The sequence below is a fragment of the Rana temporaria genome, chromosome 13 (genome assembly GCF_905171775.1).
Source record: "Rana temporaria chromosome 13, aRanTem1.1, whole genome shotgun sequence".
Taxonomy (NCBI): domain Eukaryota; kingdom Metazoa; phylum Chordata; class Amphibia; order Anura; family Ranidae; genus Rana; species Rana temporaria.
In genome coordinates, this window is record NC_053501.1 from 108,445,955 (window position 1) to 108,472,939 (window position 26,985).

A 26,985-nucleotide genomic window follows, 5' to 3' on the forward strand; every position below is an offset into this window, starting at 1 on the left:
AATTCAGATGGCCGGCGCTCGACAAGGGGCCGGACACCTGAATAGTGGGCGGCAGCGGCGACAATAGATAGATTCATGCAATGCAGTTTCATGGGTGCAGGAGAGAGGGGGTGGCGCCACTGTTCATAACCAAAAGTCCTGGGGATACCACTCTGGACAGCGGGCAGATGAACAAGTGGATGCCTTGCTTTGCCCACAGGTGGGATGGAAGTTGACTCTTACCAAGCATGCGCAATACTCTCGGTTGGAAATTCTGAAGAGTTGGAACTTTTGACAGAACACAGAGTAAAAATGTAGGTCACTTGACTTTGGACAACACCTAGAATAGTGGGCAAGTGATTAAGTAGAACTTTTTTCTTTGTGCTGCAATGGTGAACCACGGGTTCTCTTTGCCATTATGACTACCAACACCTTAAAGCCTCTTTAGGAAGAGACAGTAGATACAAAGCATCATTTACAGAATTGAACTTGGTTCAAACATTATCTACAGCTGGTGGGCAACACTCACCTGTGTTGTACGCTGTGGACATGGCGGAGAAAGGCAGTCCATGATGGGACAGTAAACTGGGCGTTGCCACCGAAACAACCGGGGTGGTTAAAGAGTGTGCTGCTTGCGACGCTCCTCCTAACCGCTGTGCGTTCTGTAAGACAGGGGGAGACAAGAGACGCATTGATGACTTCTGCCGTAGTGTATAGTAAAAATATTAATTTCATTGAAAACTACAGACATCACAACACACAACTACTCAATATACAATACGGCCATCCTAAAGGGCCCCATGCACAAGCTACGGGACTAATCCAAGCATCACTTGAAAAACTGGAGGATTTGGAGGGTTAACAGTCAAACAGCGTGCATATCTGAACATCAGAACTGTTTTTTTCCCATGGACAACCATGTGACCAGGACAGGAAGTAACTGACACAACAGCAATAAAACATTAAGCTTTGTGGGGTGGGGGGGTCACCGCTATGGCCTTTGCTGCTTCAACCACCCACATGTTAGCCAAAAGCTCCCTCAGGCTTCCAGAGAAGTGTTTTTCCCTCTACCAGTACCGATAATGTCATTCATGAGACCCGGTACCCTCCTGTGGACCACTGAGACCCATGTATGACCGTGTGAGAATTGCTCCCGTTGAGTAATTCCATATCCCAATGTTCTACACAACCTACTGGGCCTCAGCACATAGCCAATAGTATTGTTTAATGACGTTCCAGAGAAGAGTCAGGAATGTGTATTTGTAAGAATCTGAATGGCCACTCTAAACTTGTTACACCTTTACCAGTCAGGGATGGGGGTGTGTGCTGTTATTTTGTTGTTTTCTCTCCCAGTCAGAGAAGATGGATCAGGCAGTACGGCCTCCATAGAGGTGGTCATGTCACCAGGGCCGGCCTTTGGGGTGTGCGAGCCGTTCGGCTGTGCCCTCTACCACCTCAGCCTGCCCTCTACCACCTCAGCCTGCCCTCTACCACCTCAGCCTTCCCTATACCACCGCAACCTGCCCTATGCCACCCCAGCCTGCCCTATGCCACCGCAAACTGCTCTATACCACCCCAACTTGCCCTATGCCACCTCAGCCTGCCCTATATCACCCCAACCTGCCCTATGCCACCGCAACCTGCCCTATACCAACCGAGCCTGCCCTTTACCACCACAAACTGCCCTATGCCACCCCAGCCTGCCCTATGCCACCCCAACCTGCCCTATGCCACCCCAACCTGCCCTATACCACCACAACCTGCCCTATACCACCACAAACTACCCTATACAACCCCAGCCTGCCCTATGCCACCCCAGCCTGCCCTGCCCTATATCGCCCCAGCCATCCCAATACCACCCTATACTTTAATTTACAGGGGCCATTTGGAGGGGGGGGGGCCGCCACAGGATTATCTCGCACAGGGCGCCTGAACACCTAAGGCCAGCCCTGCATGTCACCTGCCTGAGTTCAGGGGCTTATAACCAACAAGGGTAAAACTCTCAGGTAACAGACTTTCATTTTCTGCCAAGAAATTCTCATAGCATCTTTGAGATATATTCGAGCGTCTTTTTGGGTCTGAGCTCACGTAGGAGATAGGGTTTTATACTTTAAGGCCCCCACAGTGGCCCCCTAACTAGGTGATGTTTAGTTTGATGAAGCACTGTGTATTGTAAACCTGTGGTCGCCAAACTACAGCCCTTTGCTTGCCCTTGTCCTCCCTTGGGGCACTGTTCCTCCCACTGACACCAACAATGGGAAATCATTCCTCCCACTGACACCAGTGACGGGAACTGTTCCTCCCACTGACACCAACAATGGGAAATCAATCCTCCCACTGACACCAGTGACGGGAAACTATTCCTCCCACTCGGATGTTTTATTGCATGATCACAACACAAAGAAAGTGCAACGTTTCAGAACCACGTGGGGCCCCTTCGTCAGGCATGTGATCATCACATGCCTGACGAAGGGGCCCCACGTGGCTCCGAAACGTTGCACTTTCTTTGTGTTGTGATCATGCAATAAAACATCCGCTTGGACGCCATTTACGTCGTTCCATGGTGTGCTGGCAAATATTTTTTACTGTAACATGTACCAGTATCCAGCTGGTTGTTGCTACAAGCACCCAAACCCAAGAGCGGATCCAGGAAAGTGTGCGATGGGAATATGAAGTACGACTATTCCTCCCACTGACGCCAATGACGGGGAACTAGTCCTTTCACTGACATTAATGATGGGGGACTATTTCTCACACTGACGCCAACAATTGGGCACTATTGCCTCCTCTGAGGGCCAGTGATGGGGCACTATTCCCTCCACTGACACCAAGGATGGGGCACTATTCCCTCCACTGACAACAAGGATGGGGCACCATTACTCCCACTGACATCAGTGATAGGGCACTAATTCTCCACTGATGCCAACAATGGGGAACCATTTTTTCCATGAACGCCAATGGTGGCGCACTCTTCCTCACACTAAGAATGGTGCACTATTCCTCACACTGACGCTAAGAATCGGGCACTATCCCTCTCACTGACACCAACGATGGGGCACAATTCCCTCCACTGATGTCAATGATAAGGGACAATTCCCTCCACTGATGCCAACGATGGGGCACAATTCCCTCCACTGATGTCAATGATAAGGGACAATTCCCTCCACTGATGCCAACGATGGGGCACTATTCCTCTGACACCAACGATTGGGGCACTATTGCCGGTGATCTGCCGATATGGTTCCTGTAAGGACTGCGCAGGCGCATTCCTTGCCGACGGAAATCTCCGAACCTCGGCCGGCATCCAGGGCGACGTGGAATTTGAGGAAAGTGGCCAGTCGGCCTCAACGTCCTTGCTTCGCTCGGCCTCCTGGCTCTTTTTTTTAACATGCTCCAATCCACGTTGATGTTAAAGAATAAGCCTGGATGCCGGCCGAGGTTTGGAGATTTCCGTCGGCAAGTTTGCGCCTGCGCAGTCATTGAAGGAACTTCCCCGTTAGGGGAACATTAAGGACAAGTCACCGGCACTGATGCCAACAATGGGGCACCATTCCTCCTGCTGACATCAATGATGGGGCAGCATTCCTCCCACTGATATCAGCCAAGGGGCACTTATTCCTCCCACTCTCACCAATGATAGAGCACTAAAAATGTCCTTATTACCAAAGATGGGACTGTTCACCCCTACTGATGCCAGGGCATTTTCTACTCCCACTGGCCACATTCCACCCTAAGGTCTGAAGCACCATAAACTAGCCCTTTGTTTAGAAAGTTTGGAGACCCCTGTTGAAAACCATTGGCATTCTTGCTGCTGACCTCCTGCAACCTCCAGTGGTGGCCACATGGCACATCTCTGGCTGGATTTGTGGATGGGGACCGTGGTGAATAATGACGGCATAATGTATATAAAAACGGCCACTTGTAGTCTCATTGTGAAGCTCGTGTGATCGGGTGACAACACTGGAAAACAATTAGAAAACAGAACGTTGTCCCCGATATTTAGAGCTGTTCTATATAACCAAGAGAGACTTGGATTACTATTGGAAATGCCCTTTGATGACCCGTTCCTCTTTAAAACTCACAGGATGAATAATTTTCCCTGCCATGCAAAGCGGCATTTACCCAGCACCCTTTTCTTATTTAAGAGTCTTATTTGCAGTTCCTTTGCGGAAAGAGGGAGTTAAGAGGGGACAGGCTGTGATGTTTCCTCTCCTCTCTCATCCTCCGAACATCAGACAATGAGCCTTTCATGACTCTGGATCATCACAAGCTGGGTTAGGTCACACATCCTCGGTGTGAAAAAAGGGCAGCTGGGAGGGCCATTTCCTCCAGACATGCTTCTGGAAGAATGAGCTGCCTTCAACTCCCCCTCATCCGCAGCCATGTGATTTCCAGCCTTCAAAAAAGACGCTTGCAAGGCCTTCTCTGACCACTAAATGCCTGTGATGTATGCGGCACTGACATGCAACTCTCGGAAGAATCAAAGAGTTTTGTCTAATTCTTGGCAACCATTTTGTACCCCCAAGCCAATGTTCTTGATAAACCCCCCCCCCCCCAGCGTATTAAGGAAGTGGTGACATCACTTAGGAATTAGGCCTAAGTACAGAAAGCAGAATGCTTCATCAGACCCAGTAGTCTGAATCAGTCAGAACTTTCAAGCAGCAAATCTGCACTTTAAAAAGATAAAAAAAAAAAAAAAAAGATCTTTGTAAATCAGGGGTCTATAAACTTTTGAAACGGGCTCTTAGGGGCCGGACTGTTGGGATTTGAAAATGTCCTGGCATCAGTGGGAGAAAACCATGGCATTTTTGGTTATAGGGGAGGAGTAGTGCCCCGACGTCGGTGGAATTTTTTGTTATAGGGGAGGAGTAGTGCCCAGTCGTCGGTGGAAGGAAACGGTGCCCCGACTTCGGAAGCAAGGAAACGGTGCCCCGACTTCGGAAGCAAGGAACCGGTGCCCCGACGTCGGAAGCAAGGAACCGGTTACCCCGATGTCGGTGGAAGGAACCGGTTACCCCGATGTCGGTGGAAGGAACCGGTGCCCCGTCGTCGGTGGAAGGAACCGGTGCCCCGTCGTCGGTGGAAGGAACCGGTGCCCCGTCGTCGGTGGAAGGAACCGGTGCCCCGTCGTCGGTGGAAGGAACCGGTGCCCCGTCGTCGGTGGAAGGAACCGGTGCCCCGTCGTCGGTGGAAGGAACCGGTGCCCCGTCGTCGGTGGAAGGAACCGGTGCCCCGACGCAGGAAGGAACCGGTGCCCCGACGTTGGTGGAAGGAACCGGTGCCCCGACGCAGGAAGGAACCGGTGCCCCGACGTCGGAAGGAAGGAACCGGTGCCCCGACGTCGGAAGGAAGGAACCGGTGCCCCGACGTCGGAAGGAAGGAACCGGTGCCCCGACGTCGGAAGGAAGGAACCGGTGCCCCGACGTCGGAAGGAAGGAACCGGTGCCCCGACGTCGGAAGGAAGGAACCGGTGCCCCGACGTCGGAAGGAAGGAACCGGTGCCCCGACGTTGGTGGAAGGAACCGGTGCCCCGACGTCGGAAGGAAGGAACCGGTGCCCCGACGTCGGAAGGAAGGAACCGGTGCCCCGACGTCGGAAGGAAGGAACCGGTGCCCCGACGTCGGAAGGAAGGAACCGGTGCCCCGACGTCGGAAGGAAGGAACCGGTGCCCCGACGTCGGAAGGAAGGAACCGGTGCCCCGACATCAAAAGGAAGGAACCGGTACCCTGACATCGGAAGGAAGGAAGGAACCGGTGCCCCGACGCCGGAAGGAAGGAACCGATGCCCCGACGTCGGAAGGAACCGATGCCCCGACGTCGGTGGAAGGAAGGAACCAGTGCCCCGACGTCTGTGAAAGGAACAGTGCCCCGTTATTGGTGTCAGTGGGTAGAATACCGTCTGTCTGAGTAGAATCTGGCCCCCGAGCCACAGTTTTGAGACCACTGATCCAAAATATATGACCTCCATGTATGCGTTGTACTTTATGGGAATCTTCTTCCATGGAGCCATGGTCAGAGTACTCAACCAACTGACTAAAGCAAACAAATGGCCACCAATTGTGAGCTCATATTAGACCAAGTAAAAGGTCCACTTACTGACCTTCTGCTTGATCAGCCCAACCAGGAATTACCAGGTACTTCCAGGTAGGGGAGCACATGATGCCTTACCAAAAAAGCAGTCACTAGGCTTAGGGACAAGGCTAGTAAATCAGAAACTACCGCAGGACGGTCAAGATAGTGCTTGCCCAAATTTACCAAAAATTATCCATTACAAGCTGCATTTTGTTATAAAATAAGCTTTTTTTGTGGTCAATAAAGATTTGTTTGAAAGCACAAGATGACATGCATGGTTTTCTGCTTAAGGCAAACACAAAAAAAAAAAAAAAAACACTAAAAGCGGACACAGAATTCACAGTAGTGAAAGAGATGCAAGCAAAGTCAACTCACCATCTCCAACTGCTCCTCCGTCTGCGTGCAAAAAGCAGAATATTGAGAGGCAGAGAGGAAAAAGAAGAAAAAAAAAAAACACCAAACAAAGCTTATTAAATAGGGAAATGCTTCATGGGACTAAAACACAACACACAACGGTCATGGGGGTTGATTTGCTAAAAACTGGAGAGTGCAAAATCTGGTGCGCCTCTGCATGGGAGCCAATAAGCTTCGAGCTTCAGCTCGTTCAAATAAGCTGGAAACCAATTGGGTTCTATGCAGAGCTGCATAAGATGTTGTGCTCTCCAGTTTTAGTTAACCAACCCCCACTGTCTAATAAAGCATTAAAACCTAAGAGTCGAGAAAAAATGTATTTTAAAGACGTATTATCTGATATATATACATGCAAAAATCTGTTACTGTGATAATGCATATTACAGATATTGAGAAGGTACGTAGATGTTATGTGGGCAAAACTGGAAAGTGTATCGCTAGCCAAAACTTTTGGAGAGAGTAGGGAAGAGTAAAGTCCCGGACACACGATCAGACTTTTTGACAACAAACCTCCGACGGACCTGTTTTTTTGCAGACAATCCGACCGCGTGTACGCTCCATCGGACAAACTTTTTCGCTTTTTTTCATTGGACAAATGTTCGCTGTGAGATCAGACAAACTTTCCGGCAACAAATGTCCTACTTGGGCTAATCCGATCTCGTGTACTAAAGTCCAAAGTACAAACACGCATGCTCAGAACCAATGCTAAAGATCGGACAACAATAGCAGAAGTTGCCCAAAGGGTGGCGGTAAAGAGCAAAAAAAAAACCCCAAAAAAAAACACGTAGTAAGTCTATTACGTCACTACGTTCGTGTTTGCATACCAAGTTCATGGGCAACGCCCTTCGGAGCAAAATCCATGGAAAAGTCCATTGGAAGTCTGATCGTGTGTATGAAGCTTTAGAAACCCCTTTCAGGTCTGTTTTGCTATCTGTCTTACATTAGAGAATATGCCTAGGGAATCCCCTCTTGGATTGTTGTCACCAAGACAGATGTCCCCAGTGGCTGATTTCACGTCAGCTCCTCTTCCGGAGAAACTAACATTTTGAACTTCCGTTCCCTTCACTTTATATGCTGGTTAACAGGACAAACCGAGAGGGTGAATCACTGCAGTGAGGGGAACAGACAGCAATAAAAACCGGTCAGGAGTTCCAACCGTTCCCCACACTATCCAAAGTTTTGGCTAGAGATACATTTTAAGACAATGTCTACTCCCTAAATATACTTTGGTGGTCACAGTTGAGGTCACTGCTTTTCTTTATAAGAGTCATTACCTATGTAAAGGGCTGACCGTTACTTTGTAGTAAGGGCCCAGTACATTGCACTAAGGCAGGGGTGCCCAAACTTTTGAAGAGCGAGGGACACTTAAGCAACTTGGTAACCAGTTGAGGGCCACAATGAGCATAGCGGGTGGATGACAGGTCACGGCTACTCTATAGGCCCTCCGATCTGCCTAGATGAAAGGGGACAAATTCCCTTCTGTTTTTCGGGTTGGAGGTAGGCGGGCGTAAACAGACATTTGTCACTCTACAGAGGTGAATTGAGGGTTCCATTTGGTCGTGCTGATCGTGTGAAAAGGGCCTAAGACTGCTTTCACACTGATGTGCTGCGGTTTACCCACACCGCCAGTGCAGCATAGTGCACCTGTGTTTATCTGAACTTTGCCATAGATTCCGTCTGTGGCGCTGTACAGGAAGCATTGGCTTATGGGGCTCTGCTCCGCAGCCGCTTTCTTCTTCTACCGCCAGCTTCATTCACAACACTGATGCTGTGGTATGGAGGGTCGGCAACCTGTGATCTGGGCTTGCCAATCCCGCCATTCCAGAGCAGGAGGTCACGGGCCACATCAGAGGGCTCCACGGGCTACATGTGGTCTCCGGGCAACAGGTTGGCCACCCCTGCACTAAGGAGACAAGCGAGATTGTAGAAGTGGCGGTCACGTAAGGGCTGTGGCCAGTCCTTGGTTGAAGTGCTGGTAAGTCCTTGGATCTAGTGGTCTTCAAACCAAGAATGTAGTGGCTGTCCCTCAAGGAGTCCAGAGTTGGATAGTCACTACATTCAGGGTAGTCCTGTGTCCAGTGGTTATTACCTAGTGCCTATTCCACTAGTGTCCTTTTCTCTAGTGTTTCCATGGTGGCTTGAGTCATGGCCAAAATTCCTGTGTCTAATGGTGCTTACATCACAGTGCACCCCCCTTTCCTTATGCTGCTGCTGGGAAGAAGCTGGATGCACTGTTTGAAAGCAGAAAGTAAGGGTCTGGAGGAGGACAAGAGGAAGGCTGGAGCTCTCCTGCAGCTGCAGGAGAGGTGCGAGGGGCACATGAAATGGCCTGGAAGGCCGTATTCGGACCGCGGGCCTTGTGTTTGACACCTGTGACCTAGAGCAGTGGTCTCCAAACTGCGGCCCTTTGCTTGCCTTTATCCGGCCCTTGGGGCAGTATCCCTCCCACTGATACGAGACACTATTCTGACACCGACAGTGGGGCACCATTTCTCCCATTGACACCACTAATGGGGCACTATTCCTCCCTATGATACAAACGATGGGGCACTATTTCTCCCCCTAATACCATATGTTTAGTTCCACTGATGCCAGGAAAATTTCCACCCCCCGCTGGCCAAAGTCCGGCCCTCCAAGAGTCTGAAGGACAAAACAACGGCCCTTTGTTTAGAATGTTTGGAGACCCCTGACCTAGAGCATGCATATTTCACTAGTGTCCTTTTCTCTAGTGTTCATTACTAATATTCCATGGTGGCCTGAGCCATGGTTATGATTCCTATGTCTAATGATGGATTACCCCTGCCCCATCGCTCCCGTCCCTTGCTGTGCCATGCTTCTTTCTTGTGTCAGGGAGCACCAGATTAAATGGCAAGAGACTCCAAATCGCTATAATGATTATTAGTAAGGTCCCATAAAATATCAACACGTTTTGGGGAGATACTACTCTCCTTCATCGGGGGTCTAAAAATCAAATCAGAGCTTAAGTGGACTCAATATCAGACTCTGCTAAACTGATCTGTTATAGATGGATCAGAGAAGATTGGTGAGAAAATTTGGTTGTGACTAGTACTGTTGAGTAAGGATGAGCTCTGGCGTGTTCGCACAGCCCACGTGCAGAGCCCGCCAGGAAGTCGGCGCTGCGCTGCACTAATCACAGGCAGTGAGACATTGTCCCAATGTGCGGCTGTGCAGAGATCGGGAAATGTCTCACTGCCTGTGATTAGTGCAGTACATTGCCGACTTCCTGGCGGGCTCTGCACGTGGGCTGTGTGAACACGCCGGAGCTCATCCTTAGGGCTCTTTCACACGGAGCGGATCTGTATTGACCCGCCCCGTGTGTGTCCGTCTGCTCAGCGGGGATCATCCTTAAATCCCCGCTGAGCTGTCGGCGGACAGGGCGGTCCCCGCACACTGTGCAGAGACCGCCCTGTCTTTCCTCCGCTCTCCCCTATGGGGAATCGGATGAATACGGACCGTGTGTCCGTATTCATCCGATCCGTTTCGCCAGACGGAAGAAAAATAGGGTTTTCTTCCGTCTGAAAAAGCGGATCTTTGCGGAGGCGGATCTTTACGGACGTTAGCGGATGCATCATCCGCTAACGTCTGCAATCCCATAGGGAAGCATTACAAGTCTGTAAACGGACTTGTAAAAAACGGACCGTTCGTCCGCCTGTGTGAAAGGGCCCTTACTGTTGAGACTGCAGGCCCACGGTAATCAGTAGAAGGTATAGCACTGGAATAGACAAGCACTCAACAGCTAGATACAAGGAGTGACTTCACATGGCACCAAAGTAGCTTTACATGGACCACATACACCAATACTCGCTTTGTCAAAAATCATCCAATCACCTCCTACTTGAAAAGCAGAAATTGTCATGTGCTGTAAATGCTTCATAAATAAACTTTAAAGAAAAAGAAGTAAAATACGTACGAAAAACTGTAAGGCCTCATGCACACTTATGCTCTTCAGAAGTTCTTCCCTCTCCTGACAGGGGAAAAGAAGCGTTGAAAATGCGCCTAAAGCCGTGTTTTTTTTTTTTTCTTTTCATTGCGTTTCAGGCTTGTCAAGCATTTGGGCATTTATTCGAGTCTGGCCATTGAAATTAATAAATGTGCTTTGCCTTTAGGCGCATTTACATGTAATTTGGGCGGGTGGTGCAAAATAACGCCCCTCCCCTCCCCTCATCAGTAAAGCTGGTTTCCTTCCATGTGACGCAATTTAAAAATCAAAGTCAAGCCACTGTTGTAAATTTCCCAGCATGCAAATGTCTAAGGTAAAATTCGGAAGGGTGGCGGTGGTGCCATAATGAGGCTCGGTACTCACCAAATGATGCATTAATCCTTTGCCGCTCTGTGAGGTGATGACGCGCAGGTCGGGTTTGCGACTGTTGCTGCCGAGCTGATTGTTCTGGGAGGGAGGCGGAGGGCTCTTGGCCGGGAGAACTTTACCCATGCTGTTGCCGTTGGATATGAGGCCCGGAGAGGCTCGTGCGCTGATGTAGCCGTTACCTAAATTAGAAGGAGGAGATATGGGACAGCGATTATATGAGAGGATTTCGTGTACGTCACAAAAAATAATAAGAACTAAAAACGTTTACAATAAGCACCACTTTATGGTATGGTAGTGAAAATACACATGAAAAGCGATGGATAATCTAGCCGAAATATAACGTCAGACGGCTTTAGGTGGTAGAGGTAAGGCCTATTCTCGCAGCAAGAGGTTGTATGTATCGACAGCTTCTTGGGAACGGGCCACACTCTAAAAACAGCAGAGTAACACCTCAAGCTTAGTCGCTAATTTGTGAACCTGTTAGATTTACGTGATTTGAGAATTTACAGACGTCAAATTTGTTGTTTGAGACTTTTGTGTACGAATGTCATTATCATGCTGTACTGTTTTGATAATTGCACTATATTTTGTTCTTGACTGGAACACTAATAAACTTTGGAATGTCAAAAAAAAAACGTTTACAATAAACATAAACAGGTAGCCAGATTCACGTACGGCGGCTTAAAGTTGTGCGGGCGTAGCGTATGTATGTCATTTACGTTACACCGCCGCAAGTTAGAGAGGCAAGTGCTGTATTCACAAAGCACTTGCGTCCTAAGTTACGGCGGCGTAGCGTAAATGTGCCGGCGTAAGCGCGCCTAATTCAAATTGTGAAGAGGTGGGCGTGTTTTATGTAAATAAAGCATGACCCCATGTAATTGACGTTTTAAACGAACGGCGCATGTGCCGTTCGTGGACGTATCCCAGTGCGCATGCTCCAAATCACGTCGCAAATAGTCAAAACTTTCGACGTGAACGTAACCTACGCCCAGCCCTTGTCTGAATCGACTTACGCAAACGACGTGAAATTCGACGGCGGTTCCGACGTCCATACTTAACATTGGCTGCGCCATCTTTTTGGTGGATTATCTTTACGCCTGAAAAGCCTTACGTAAACTGCGTATCTTTACTGCGACGGGCAAGCGTACGTTCGTGAATAGGCGTATCTCGCTGATTTACGTATTCTAGGCGTAAATCAGCGTACACGCCCCTAGCGGCCAGCGTAAATAGAAAGCTAAGATACGACGGCGCCGGCGGTCGTATCTTAGCTACATTTAAGCGTATCTCAATTTAAGAATACACTTAAATATACGACGGCGCAGATTCGGAGTTACGCCGGCGTATCTACTTATATGCCGTCGTATCTCTACGTGAATCTGGCCAAGGGAGTCTATTGGACACAAGAGGCGGGATTTATGATTTCTCCAATCACAAGCAGGGGGCGGGGATTGTGCTCCTCCAGGCATTCCCAGCCAGGACAAGTACTGCCAGTGAGTAAAGCGGTGATGTGACGGCATTTTTTGGGGGCATCAGATTGGCCGGTGGGGGTTGGGGGGGTGTCTGTCAGTTTCATTCCGGGACACTGTATTGTCCTGGAATGAATGTGCCCGGGACAGACACGCAAAATGCAGGACTGTCCCGGGTAATCCGGGACACGTGGTCACCCTAGACAGAACAGGAAGTGACTTCTGACAGGATTTTATTGCTTCTCTGCCCAAATGAGGGAGATTTCTCCTCACTTCCTGTCAGGTTTAGAAGTGAAACAGGAAGTTGGTCTAAATCGCTAGCTCTCAGCCAAACCTTATAAGGATGGTCATTCTAACCACTTCAATAGCGGGCACTTTCGCCCCTTTCTGCCCAGGACAATTTTTCGCACTTTGAATGACAATTGCGCAGTCATGCTACACTGTACCCAAATAACATTTTTATAATTTTCTTCCCACAAATAGAGCTTTCTTTTGGTGGTATTTGATCACCTCTGCGATTTTTCTTTTTTGCTAAACAAACTAAAAAATACCAACATTTTTGAAAAAAAAAAATGTGTTTCTGTCATAAAATTTTGTTTTCCCCTTCACTGACGGGCACTGATGAGGCGGCACTGATATGTAGTTTTTTTGGGCACTGATATGCAGCACAGATGGGCACTGATAGGCAGTTGTGATGGGCACTGACAGGCGGCACTGATGGGCAGCACTAATGATGAGGTACTGATAAGTATTTACAGGTGTTACTGCTGGGCAGTGATTGGCACTGTGGTAGGCACTGGCAAATTTTAATCTTGGGACATTGCTGGGCACTGGTTGGCAGGTGATTGGCACCTTTAAGGGGGCTTTTGCTCATAATTAAGGATGAGCTCCGGCGTGTTCGCATTGAACACGTGTGGAGCCCGCCAGGAAGTCGGCACCCGCGCTGCGCTAATCACAGCCAGGCAGACATTTCCCGATCTCTTCACCCGAGCATCGGGAAATGTCTGCCTGGCTGTGATTAGCGCAGCGCAGGTGCTGACTTCCTGGCGGGCTCCACACGTGTTCAATGCGAACACGCCGGAGCTCATCCTTACTCATAATCAATGTGCTGATTATCAGCACAGACCACCCCCGACAGGGAGAGCCAGGCACTCCTCGTCAGCGCGAACTCCGTTTCAGAGGAATTCCGTTTACCGGCACTTCCTGGTTCACGCGATGATCAGCTGTGATTGGTCACCTTTTCTGTTATTGATCAGGGTTACAAAATGGCTGCTGCAACAGGACATACTAAAAAGAAAGAAGTGTCTGCCTATAGGGCAGCTTGGCTTTGTCAGGTGGAAAGTGGAAGTGTAGGCCCAGGCCGTCTCCCTCACAGCCCTCCAACGCGAACCATACTCCAGTTTCTAGAAGCGGGCAGCAGGAATGCAGAGAATGCCGGGTGACGTCAATTCTGACATTCATAGAACTAGCCTGGCCAGAATCTGAAACAGCTGATGGGGGACGTAGGCCTGCATCTCGGCTCTTATGTACATTTACTCTGCTGTATGAACAAGGCTGAGCCTTCGGTTGTAGGCATGGCCTTGTCCGCTAACGAGGCCAGAATACGACCACATTCTGGACTATCTAAACAAACAAGGCCAGATTAGAAGCAAGTAAATAAGCAAGTCCACATTACGACTACACTCTGAGCTACCGAAATAATTAAGGTGAGATTACAGTCTGACATTTGGGGCTATCTATATAAACAAGGCCACATTATGGACTACCTACATAAACAAGGCCAAATTATGGACTACCAAAATAAACAAGGCCAAATTATGGACTACCTACATAAACAAGGCCAAATTATGGACTACCTACATAAACAAGGCCAAATTATGGACACATTTTGAACTACCAAAATAAACAAGGCCAAATTACGGAGACATTTTGGACTACCTAAATAAATAAAGCCACATTACAACCACACCATAAACAAGGCCAGATTTTGGACACATTTTGAACTACCAAAATAAACAGGGTCAGATTATGGTCACATTTTGGACTAAATCGGGGGGTCTCCAAACTTTCTAAACAAAGGGTTAGTTTACTGTCGTTCAGACTTTAGGGATGCCGGACTGTGCCCAGTGGGAGTAAACAATGCCCCATCTCTGGTATTAGGGGGAGGAATGGTGCCCCCTCATTGGCGTAAGAGAAATACTCCCCAATTGTTGATGTCAGTGGAAGGAAATATGTCCTATTGTTGGTGTCAATGGCAGGAATAATGCCCCACTGTTGGTGTCAGTACCAGGAATAATGCTTTAATGCATCCTAAGCATTAAGTTGAAAAAACTTCTGTCAGTCAGTGGGCCCCCCAGCCCCCCCGTTTTACTCACCTGAGCCCTGGAATGTTCCACGCCTAGGACGCAAAGTCCTCTCTATTTAACCTATGGTGTGTAGGCGTGACAAACCATCAGTCAGCTTCATTGGTTAACCTATGACAACGGTCCTTCAGACCGTTGTACTCTGGTTAACCTATTGTGTGTACGAGGCTTAAGACCACCTATTGCTCATTATAAGAAACAAAAAAGATCTGTCAAACTGATCTGAGCAAAGAAAGGGGGGGGTAGTACTCGAATTTGAAACATCCTTCATGAAGCAGGACAGATGTCTTGGTAAATGTCCATGAAAGGGTCAACCAGTATGAAATGAACTCCAAAGTCAACCTGTTGCTAGGCCTGCATGGCCAAAGCGCTGGTTGACTTCTAAGGGAATTTTTGTTTATTACATGACACTTATCTTTGGGGGGGGGGGGGGTGCTCGACTTGCTGTACCCACCCCAGGATTTGCCTCCTAACTGGGCAGAAGCTGGTATCGCTTCGGCGTATTTCACGATTCCCCACTGTGAAACTCGTTGGCTGCCAGGGGAAATTCAAATGACAACTCTGAAGGGCCACATGCCCGTCGGTGTCCAATCTGATTAAAGGGAAAGGAGACTTGAGCGTCTTGGACAACACCGTGACGGCGGTGTGGCATGGGCAGCGGGGGAGAGGGAGGGGCTACTCGCTACACGCTAAGTCTAATGATGTTAATGAAATCATATTAATCAAAGAGGCAGGCTGATTACTCGCTGCGTTCACCCACCGTAACAGGGACTTTATAATAATCACGCGGGGGGGGGGGGGGACAACAACATTATATTCAAGAGTGGGGGGGACCAAGAGCGCTAACGATTAACCGTTTAACTGCTCGAAGCAGTGAAACATTCAGTATGGCTCAAAATTATAACCAAAATTACTTTCGATATAAACAAAAAACAATCCGGTGTTTTCAATAAAATTATCACATTTAATAAAAATAGTGAAGGAACGATCCTCCATTTGATCATTTAGGCCCAGATTCTCAAAGGGCTTACGACGGCGCAACGCCATGTACGCCGTCGTAAGTCCTAATCTGGGCCGCCGTATCTATGCGACTGATTCTTAGAATCAGTTACACATAGATATCCATTAGATCCGACCGGCGTAACGCTCTTACGCCGTCGGATCTTAACTGCAATTATTTTTTTCCCCGCTAGGTGGCGCTTCCGTCGTTTTCTCCGTCGAGTATGCAAATTAGTTAGATACGCGAATTCCCAAATGTACGCGTGGCCGACGCAGTAAAGTTACGACGTTTACGTTAGGTTTTTCCGGCGTTAAGTTGCCCCTGCTATATGAGGGGCAACCAATGTTAAGTATGGCCGTCGTTCCCGCGTCGAAATTTAAAAATTTACGTCGTTTGCATAAGTCGTCCGTGAATGGGGCTGGACGCCATTTACGTTCACATCGAAACCAATGACGTCCTTGCGACGTCATTTGGAGCAGTGCATCCTGGGATATTTTACGAGCGGCGCATGCGCAGTACGTTCGGCGCGGGAACGCGCTTAATTTAAATGCTACACGCCCCCTACCCGCCGGGGTGATTTACGCTATGCCGCCGCAACTTTACAGGCAAGTTCTTTGTGAATAAAGCACTTGCCTGAAAAACTTGCGGCGGCGTAACGTAAATGAGATACGTTACGCCCGCCCTAAGTTACGCCATTCTACGAGAATCTGGGCCTTAGTGTGCTCTTGATTGATTTTCACTATTGGCTTTGGAAATTTGTTAATCGCTTCCAATCAATTAAATATTCGCTTGTTTGCGATCTTCTTATAAGTACATTTTACCACAAATCGCCATTTGTTTAGCTACATTTAAGCAGATTGTACAACCAAATTTTAAAGGTGCGTGCTTGGCTTTACAGAGACTGTATCGCCTGTTGCTAGCTTAAAGGTTTTTGGCGGCGTTTGCGCACTTAACTGTGAAAATAATGACAATAATTGCAGCTTCATTTCTGCGCGTTTATGGGTTTCACAATGACAGCGGTGCACCTTCTCCACCGAGGGCTCCTGGGTGATGCGACAGCTATTTACATCTATAATAATATTGATTTCATTGACTTTGGAGCCCTGGAAACAAACAGCGGCGACACATCCAGGCAGCGCGGCGTAGCCCGTCTTCCAGCCCTTCCTGTGCTAATAGTGCCGTTTTGCAGATTACATCCATTGTACTCAGCACAGATAATTAGAGTGTTTAGGAGATGACCTGCTAATTAACGCAGCTGTTCTCGTATCGAGCTTTCCTCGTCAGTTACCGGTCCCGGTGGGTTAGGGGAATACTGGCGTGTATGCCATTATGGAAGCCGAAAGAGGGGACGCACATCAGTTTGCTGTCGAAGAGACTATTTAACCACTTCAAGATCGCCCAGCGCATATATATACTGCGGCAGGGCGGCTCTATTGCGTGAAAAACAACGTACCTGTACGTTGTTTCATGCAATAGATACTGTGAGCGCGCGTGCCCGCTGCACGGAGGAGGAGAAAATGCACGGGTCCCGCGGACCCGATGTCTGCCGGCCACCCGCGATCACTTCACAGAGAGGCAGAACGGGGATCTGCCTATGTAAGCAAGGCAGATCCCTGTTCTGACAGGTGAGAACATGGAGATCATCTGTTCCTAGTAATCAGGAACAGCGATCTCTGTGTTCTTCCGTCCGTATTCCGTCCGTACTTCCCCCACATAGTAAGAAAGCACAAACAGGGAACAAATTTAAAGGGGTTGTATAGGTTCGTAATAATAAACATGTCATTCTTACCTCCACTGAGCAGCTCGTTTTGCACAGAGTGGCCCCGATCCTCGTCTTCTGGGGTCCCCCAGGCGGCTCTCTTGGCTCCTCCCCACATCAGATCCCCTCCCCTGGGAGTAGCGCTCTCCCGGGGGGTTACCTCCCGGGCGCGCTCCCGAGTCATTGATTTAGCGTCCAAATCAATGACTTGGCACCCGCGTCATTGGATTTGATTGACAGCAGCGGGAGCCAATGGCTGCGCTGCTATCAATCTATCCAATCAAAGCTGGGACTCCGTGGAGAGAAGGACGGTGGCGACGCGCCCACGGAAATTCAGGGCTCAGGTAAGTAAAACAGGGGGGGGGGGGCTGGGGGACCCGTGACTGACGGAAGTTTTTTGACCTTAATGCATAGGATAGGCACACCGTAATCACCCTGTGCAGAACAGATCCCCCCTACTGACCTGGCTCTCCCTCCTTCCCCCCTCCTCTCCCACCGGTTGTTACTGTGGATGTTTTAGGATGAGTAGGGGAAGGGGACAGTAAATATGCCATTTACTGGCCCCTTCCCTTTCTGAATGAACATCGTGCGTGATCGGTAGAGTGTGTTTGAGCTTTGGGGTGCGAAAGGCTGCGCAAACCTATGCTGACCTCTCCTGAAAACTCTAGTTTCATGGTCAATGCTGATCTAATGGCTCAGTTACTTCCCAAGTCACCGATTCAGACAATGGCCCAGATCCTCGTACATCCTGCGGTGGCGTCGCGTAAGCTATTTACACTACGCCGCCACAACTTACAGGAGCAAGTGCCGTATTCCCCAAACACTTGCTCCGTAATTTGCGGCGGCGTAGTGTAAATGGCCCGGCATATGGCCGCGTAATTCAAAGGGGGCGGCTTGTATTCAAATTAAGCGCGCCCCCGCGCCGATTGAACTGCGCATGCGCCGGGCTGAAAAATAGCCCAGTGCGCATGCTCCAGCTCCCGACGGAAAACGTCAATGACGCCGACGTGAGCGTCATTGACGTAAAGTCGTATTCAAGAACGACTTAGGAAAACGATGTAACCGGCGGAAAAAGCCGAAGCGGACCCGACGCCATACTTAACATGGCATACGGCGGACTGGCGTAAGGTTACCCCTCATATAGCAGGGGTAACCTTACGCTTACGGAAACGACGTAAGCGACGACTACGTGACGCTAATTCGTTCGGGAATCGGCGTATCAGGCTCATTTGCATAGTCAAATGAGAACTGAACGTAAACGCCACCTAGCGGCCGGCGGCGCATTACATATAAGATCCGACGGTGTAAGCGACTTACACCTGTCGGATCTTGGCCGTATCTATGCGAAAATGATTCTAGGAATCACTCGCATAGATACCCGAGGCCAAAAACAGAGATACGACAGTGTTTCCTGAGTTACACCGTCGTAACTCTTTTGAGAATCTGGCCCAGTGTACTGGTTAATGCAGTCGCCATTGGTATTGCGCCTCCCTGATACATCTATAGGTCCCACTGGGAGTTCAAGAGTCTCCGTAAGAAGCCACGGCTCTGCAATGCTGCTACAGAATAAAACTTGACTTATCCCCAACTATCACATTTGAATTTTGGCTATCCAGACCCGAAACTGAAATCCAGCTGTTGTGAGCCAAGACACTTCGCACATCATTATGATCACTGTTGAGCTGAATAATCCCGTTATGATTTTAGCAGAAAACAGGGGAAGGCAACGTTGCTACCCACATTGAAAGCAAAGAAAAGCCGCGTGAGTCCTGTGTATACTGGCAGTGGTCTGATCTGGAGTGCCAGAGGGAGAAGCAAGCCCTGCTGCTTTCCTCATTGTGGGAACCTCAGCTCATCCGGACCACCCAGAAGCAGAGAGATACTCCATTGGAGAATAGACCCAAAGATTAAAGCGCCCAATAGAAAAATGGTTCTCATTACCAACAGCGACTAGGTCCCACCTTTCCTACATCTAATGTCATCCGGGAGAACGAAGGCTGCCATTTGATTGGTTATGAGCAATGATAGTTTCCCTATACTTTACGGTGCCAACGTCTGAGGCCTGAACTCACCTACAGGACTTGGACAGGTTCCATTAGAGTTGTTTAGGTCTCCCCCGAGCATTGCACCTGCAGTGACAAAGGAAACCCATCAGAAAAACAAAACAAATTGCTTGAGCCCAAAAACGCACACAAATGCACAAACCCATCATTTCACTTAGTGCCTTAAAGCGGTGTTCCGCCGAAAAAAAAAAAAAAATTAAAAGTCAGCAGCTACAAATACTGCAGCTGCTGACTTTTAATATATGGACACTTACCTGTCCAGGGCGCCCACGATGTCGGCAGCCGAAGCCGATCTATCTGTCGGCTGCTGCCGCCATCTTTGGTAAGGGAATCAGGAAGTGAACCCTTGCGGCTTCACTTTCTGGTTCTCTACTGCACCGGACGTGGCGTAGGTCACCGCAACCACCGCAGTGATCTATGCCAGGAAGTGGGGGGAGGATTCCAAAAAGTGGGAGTTCCATTTTTGGGTGGAACTCCACTTTAAATAATAATGGTGCATGGCTTCAATGATCTGAAACTCAAGGTGCTCCACTTTTGATAAGGTCAAGAGATCTGTAAAAAAAAAAACACAAATGTATACCAAAGTTGAAAGGCCAATGCGTTTCAGGGGAAAAGCTCCCCCTTCCTCAGAGAAAACTCTGAGGAAGGGGGCACGTCCCCCCAAAACACTTTTGCCTTCCAACTTTGGTGTGCATAGATCAGGGGTCTCCAAACTTTTCAAACAAAGGGCCAGTTTTTTGTCCTTGAGACTTTAGGAGGGCCGAATTGTGGCCAGCGGAGACATCAAATGTCTCGGGCCCAGCATCGGTGACAATAAATATAGCCTCAAGGTTGGTCTCAGTAGGAGGAGGAGTAGTGTCCCTATTAGTAGGAGGAATAGTATCCCATCATTGGTATCAGAGGAAGAAATAGTTCTCCCTTGTTGGTGTCAGTGGGAGGAATAGTGCCTCATATCAGTTGGAGGAATAGTGCCCCAAGGGCCGGATAAAGGCTAGTAAAGGGCCACATCTGGCCCTCGGGCCGCAGTTTAGAGACCCCTGACATAGATGGTCACGGCTGAAGTTGAGATGTGATATGCCTATTCCATTTTACATTTGTATGTTTTTGTCTATTGGATTTAACAAACAGGGGCGGTGGTAATGCACTAGGTCAGGGATATGCCATTAGCGGACCTCCAGCTGTTGCAAAACTACAAGTCCCATCATGTCTCTGCGTGTCATGCTTGTGGCTGTCAGAGTCTTGCTATGCCTCATGGGACTTGTAGTTCTGCAACAGCTGGAGGTCCGCTAATTGCATATCCCTGCACTAGGTGTTTACGCCCTCCTGTATGTTTTTACAGTTCTTTTGGAGATTTCTTAGTCGGAGGAGGGCTGCATCGGGCGAAGCATTACGAATTGGGACACCTTTGGATGTTATAACAACGCTGGAGTGTTTGAACTAAAGTCAAGAGATGCCTTGCTCAATTCCAGACATTGGTCATGGAGCCGGAGCTTGTGGTTGGTTAACCCTGCCTGGTGTGATCATTATAACGTTTTCTTATACAAGATAGACACTGAAAACATTTCACATTATAGAGACTGAAGCAGGGAGGACTGAGACATATTCCTGGCTTCATAAGGGCTGCAACACACTCTTCATTTTGTGACTTGCTAGAGCGGACCATCTAGGCCAGTGATGGTGAACCTTGGCACCCCAGATGTTTAGAAACTACATTACCCATGATGCTCAACTACACCATGAGCATCATGGGAAGTGTAGTTCCCAAACATCTGGGGGTGCCAAGGTTCGCCATGACTGATCTACAGGGTGGGCCATTTATATGGATACACCTTAATAAAATGGGAATGGTTGGTGATATTAACTTCCTGTTTGTGGCACATTAGTATACGTAATATGTAAGGGGGGAAACCTTTCAAGATGGGTGGTGACCATGGCGGCCATTTTGAATCCAACTTTTGTTTTTGGTGTATCCATATAAATGGCCCACCCCTGTAGTGTGACCTAGGCCCCATAAAATGAATAAATAAGGACATTCATGCAGTTGTTCCTGGACTGGTCCTCACCTGCACTGGCTGGCCTCTGAGGTAGCCCCGGAGATACTGTGTTCCTCTGTAGAGAGGGTGGCTGTGGAGACAGGAGTCGCGGGTCTGTGAGCGATGAAGTCATCAGGGACTGTGTGACGAGCTGACCGGCTTGGTTGAACTGCAGTGCATTTTGATTGCTCACAGGGACCGTCACCGGCATGGCGAAATTGGGGGCTGGAACTGCAGACTGAACACACAGAATGATGAGATCACAACAGGTACGTTATGTGCTATAAGCCCCAAGCTGAAATTATAACTAGATCCCAGTAACCTACTTAATACAGTTGAATTGATATTGAATCTGTAAGGACAGAAAAAGTGAGAAAATCGCCAACTTGTTTTTAAAAGGTACAGTTACAGGGGGGCCGTCATTATCGTCCAAACTTTTGATGGGCGCTGGTGAGGCTGCATTTGATGGGCGCTGGTGAGGCTGCATTTGATGGGCGCTGGTGAGGCTGCATTTGATGGGCGCTGGTGAGGCTGCATTTGATGGGGGCTGGTGAGGCTGCATTTGATGGGGGCTGGTGAGGCTGCATTTGATGGGGGCTGGTGAGGCTGCATTTGATGGGGGCTGGTGAGGCTGCATTTGATGGGGGCTGGTGAGGCTGCATTTGATGGGCGCTGGTGAGGCTACATTTGATGGGCGCTGGTGAGGCTACATTTGATGGGCGCTGGTGAGGCTACATTTGATGGGCGCTGGTGAGGCTGCATTTGATGGGCGCTGGTGAGGCTACATTTGATGGGCGCTGGTGGGCTGCATTTGATGGGCGCTGGTGAGGCTGGATTTGATGGGCGCTGGTGAGGCTGGATTTGATGGGCACTGGTGAGGCTGGATTTGATGGGCCCTGGTGAGGCTGCATTTGATGGGCACTGGTGGGCTGCATTTGATGGGCACTGGTGGGCTGCATTTGATGGGCACTGGTGGGCTGCATTTGATGGGCATTTCATTAAGAAGGTGGGGTTTACACGGGCAGGGAAAAATGAGATGGAGTCACAGGTGGAGCGGAAAAATTAGGTTTCGCCTAGGGTGTCAAAAATCCTTGCACCAGCCTTGACGTCGGCACCACCCAGCCTGGAGGTGGTTTATTGTCCGTGATACAGTGTAATAGTGTCTGTAGGCCTTTCCACTGGGAGCAGATAAAGCTGGTTTTGCCGAGTGTATAAGAGCCTTCAAAGTCCTTGGACCTGGTAGGATGAATTGCTGTTCTGTTGGTGTCGTGGTCATTTTGTTCACGTGTCATAGCAGCGGGCAGAGGTCTCTGGGTCTTTGAAGGCATTAGGTCTACGTTGGTAACATTAACTTGTCTAGGCTGTACCTTGGAGTACGGAGGTGGTTAGTTGTCCCCGAAAGGGGTGTAATAGCAGCTGGGGGCCTTTTCACTGGGTGCAGATACAGCTGATTCTGCTGGATTTATAAGTGCCTTCAAAGACCTTGGACCTGGTAGGACCAATTGCTGTTCTGTTTATGTCGGATTGTATTATTGCATCGATTGCATTATTCACCATTGTTGCACTAAATTTCATTGGTTGTGTTAAAATAAAAGGCTATTATGGTCACTCAACTCCAAAATTGATATTTGTTGTCTGGTCACTTGGGATGGGGGAGTGTGTTGTATTTTGGGTTTACTGGAGTAGGGATAAATTCCTACTCTGCGAAATTCGTACCCTCGGTACTCTGCAAATTCCTTAAAAGTTCAATGGAAGTATGTCCACTGGGCATTGTAGTCACGAGAATGATAGCCCGGGGACCTGCACCTTTAAAACAAGTCGGCGATGGGAGCTCCAATAATTCCATCCTCACAAGCGCACTTTAACAAAAATACTGTAATAGCTTGCAAACTTTGTAACGTGTCGAAGAACATTTTTCAGGCTGGTGTGAAGCTAGTTTTCCTGTCGTAAGCAACTCAAACAAACTGCATGTTTTTAAGAACAGCAGTTGAAAATTGCTTCGCATTAGCATAACAACAACTGCGTGTACATTTACCAAATGTTAAGCTCTTATGTTAACAAATTCACCAATTAACACTTGGCTTAGCTGCTCTGCCAAACATTCCCGTGTTATATCAGTTTAGAACAAACTACGACGGGGAGATCCAAAAGTTTGATTCATCTTATCATTCCCCAGTTGCATTCTCCCCTTTAATATGTTCTTAGGCCAAATATATTGTTCGAGATCAAATAATCCTCTTGTTGTTGAGAAATTGAGATACTAGCAACAGCGACCAACCTAAAGCCATGTGGACGGTGCATGGAAAGGTTCCTAGAGCCCTACATAATTAGAGTTGGGTTGAGCGCATGAAGCCTAGTTTTTCTTTTAAGACCCAGTTCACACTGGGGCGACTCAGACGCCTGACAAGTCGCGGCCCATTCTATGCAATAGAACCGTTCTAATAAGAGCGACGCAAGTCGCTCCGACTTAGAAAAGGTTCTTGTACGACTTCGGGGGCGGCTCGGGGCGACCTGCATTGACTTCTATACAGAAGTCATTTTGCAAGTCGCCTCTGAATTCGTCTTAAGGACGCCTTGCCGAGTCGCCCCCGAAGTCGTGCCGCCCCAGTGTGAAACCAGCTCTTAGGGTTTCTAGAGTCCCTATCAGGTTTTTATTCCTGCCTGTGCTCTAAAGCCCTGTACACACGATCGGTTTGTCCGATGAAAACAGACCGATGGACTGTTTTCATCGGACAAACCGATCGAGTGCAAAATCGCGGCAAAACGCTACGCTCAGGTGTGAATGCAGCCTAAAGAGCAAGCCCTTAGTGGACGTATTTCTCAAGGTCAATATTTGTTTTTTAAAGCGGAAGTAAACCCATCCATTTAAGTTTCAAAAAACTGTTAGGCCCCGTACAGACGAGCGGACAGTCCGATGAAAACGGTCCGCTCGGAGATTTCGGTCTGATGGCTGTACACACCATCAAACCGAAATCCCCGCGGGCAGACAGCGCGGTGACGTTGACGCCGCCACGTCACCAAACCAGGAAGTAAAATACTTCCACGCATGCGTCGAATCCATTCGACGCATGCGGGAGATATCTGTCCGCTGGTTAGGTATACTAACCAACGGACATGTCCGCCGGACAGCTTTCCAGCGGACATGTTTCTTAGCATGCTAAGAAACATTTGTCCACTGGAAATCTGTCTGCTAGCCTGTACACACGATCGGATCTGTCCGCGGACCAGTTTCAGCGGACAGATCCGGTCGTGTGTACGAGGCCTTACATTTCCGGCACGTGCTGGAAATGAAACATTCCCATTGGTTGTGCTCTCAACCAAATGGTAAAATCATCCAATGGCTGGTGTCATACCTGATCACATGTGCAGAGGCCAAGATGGCAGCTTCCTTGGCTGAAAAGGATAGGCAAGTTTACTTCCACTTTAAGGTGAACCAAGAAATGAAAGCCATGCTAGTTTTTTACTTGCAGTCTGTGACCCCACTGGGGAGATAACCCTACATTGGACTTCCTGTTGGGACAGGAAGTGATGGGAAATCTCTCAAATCAGGACAAAGGCTGCAACCACATCAGGTCCTGGTGTCACATTTGACAGGAGATGAGGGCATGGTCATGCGGGAACACCGAAAGACTATAACCAAATCTTTGTTACAAGGTTGGAAGCACAACATTTTGCCCATATGGTAGATGTTTTAACTTCTATCCCGTGTAGTCTAAAATATTGTTGAGTCCTCCACCAAAACTCAATGGCCAATAAAGTTTGCAGTTCCAAAAGTAGCAAGCTTACAGTATAAAGGACAAGTGCTAAAACGTTTCCACACCCACTGCAACCTGTCCGATAACTTTATGCAACTTATAATAATTATTATAACAGCATCCCACACCGAGTTTAACATATTCATGCGTTATGACTTCGGGAACATCTGATAAATTATACGTTCAAATTGCAGGGTGTCTTTTCATCCAAGACGCTCCCCGTAATTAAGATCCCCCTCCGCTCTGATGTCAAGTTTTAGAGTAGAGTCAGTGAATAAACACAATCTATTCAATAGTGGTAAGTGAATGTTAATTGTCAGTAAAAAAAAAATTGAAAGAAGTCAAAGAAACCCAACTGTCAGAAGAAAGCCAAGTCAAGCACACTCAATCTGGATAAGCTGGTTACTGGTTTAGACAAGTGTTAACAATTTGGATAAGGAATATAAAAATGGGGGACAGGTCACTAAAAAGGGGATCGGGACACCACCATCTTCAATAGTACCCAATGAAACTCTTCCATAGTGCATTGGGGGTATGAAAGAGACAACCTAATTGGCTGAAATGGGCAAAACAGACCAATACGAGGAGCGTTCCTCAAGTTACCTCATTAGTTTTGCATATTAAAAGCAGACCTGCTATTTGCCACAACCATTTTGTTAAATAAACAAACCAATGTTCGTGGAAACCCATTGGGTTCACAAAGACCAACATTAACACACAAGGTGTGAATGGGCACTGCCGAACGTTGATTCACCATACAAAAAAAATGGATGTTTGCAAATGTGACAGGTCCACTTTATCTATGCTGGCACCTCATGTGAATATCAAGCAAACCAGGCCACGAAGCACAGCCATGCAGAAAAACACACTCCTTGGACTCGTAACCCTTCCACCAAGGGATGGGCTACTGAGCCGTGTGTAGCAGGCCCACTCCTGAAGTATAGGGTTAGGATTTCAATCTCCAGTAAGCAGCACTGCAGGCTCCCATGTTGAGTATAAAGACAATACATGCTGTACCTTTTCAATAACAAAACAATTGAAGTTCCAGTACAATGATACGCTGGCATATTGGATGCCAGGACAATGACATGGGAACAACAGGTGGTAGAAGGGACACTTGGGTTCCCACAACAATGATACACCAATATCTCAAACTGCAGAATGGCACTTGGGGGTCCTAACACAACAGCACACTTGACTCATTAGAACAATGACACACTTACATTTAGGAGTGTTAAGGCTGTGAAGGCTCACAAACAAAGACACACCAACATTTAGAGCCCAGAACAATGACACACTGACACTTGGGGGTCCAGGACAATGACACACGGACACTTGGGGGACCAGGACAATGACGATTGGGGGGTTCATAATAATGACAAACTGACACTTGCGGCCCAAAATAATGATACTTGGGGGTTCAGAACAATAACACACTGACAATAGCAATAACATATTGACACTTGGGGCCCAGAATACTTAGGAGTCCCAGAACGCTGACACTTGGGGGTCTGGAATAATGACATACTGACACTTGGGGGTCCAGAATAATGACACCTTGACACTTGGGAGTTCAGAACAATGACACACTGACACTTGGGGGTTCAGAACAATGACACACTGACACTTGGGGGTCCCAGAACAATGACATACTGACACTTGGGAGTTCAGAACAATGACACACTGACACTTGGGGGTTCAGAACAATGACACACTGACACTTGGGGGTCCCAGAACAATGACACACTGACACTT

At 48.3% G+C, this 26,985-nt stretch overlaps 1 protein-coding gene across 13 annotated transcripts in view; it reads right to left on the minus strand.

The window, feature by feature from the left end:
- Positions 1–26,985, minus strand: part of MEF2D (myocyte enhancer factor 2D) — a 309,684-nt gene that overhangs the window by 16,606 nt on the left and 266,093 nt on the right. For 6 of the 13 annotated variants that reach the window (XM_040332929.1, XM_040332939.1, XM_040332938.1 and 3 more), the window contains 6 exons: positions 21,506–21,713; positions 19,452–19,508; positions 10,786–10,970; positions 10,393–10,446; positions 6,426–6,446; positions 509–641 (listed from right to left, as the gene is read on the minus strand). In XM_040332929.1, the coding sequence (XP_040188863.1) occupies positions 509–641; positions 6,426–6,446; positions 10,393–10,446; positions 10,786–10,970; positions 19,452–19,508; positions 21,506–21,713 (658 nt within the window). The remainder of the gene's footprint in view (positions 1–508; positions 642–6,425; positions 6,447–10,392; positions 10,447–10,785; positions 10,971–19,451; positions 19,509–21,505; positions 21,714–26,985) is intronic. The other 7 variants (XM_040332932.1, XM_040332931.1, XM_040332936.1 and 4 more) reach the window with 3 other exon arrangements.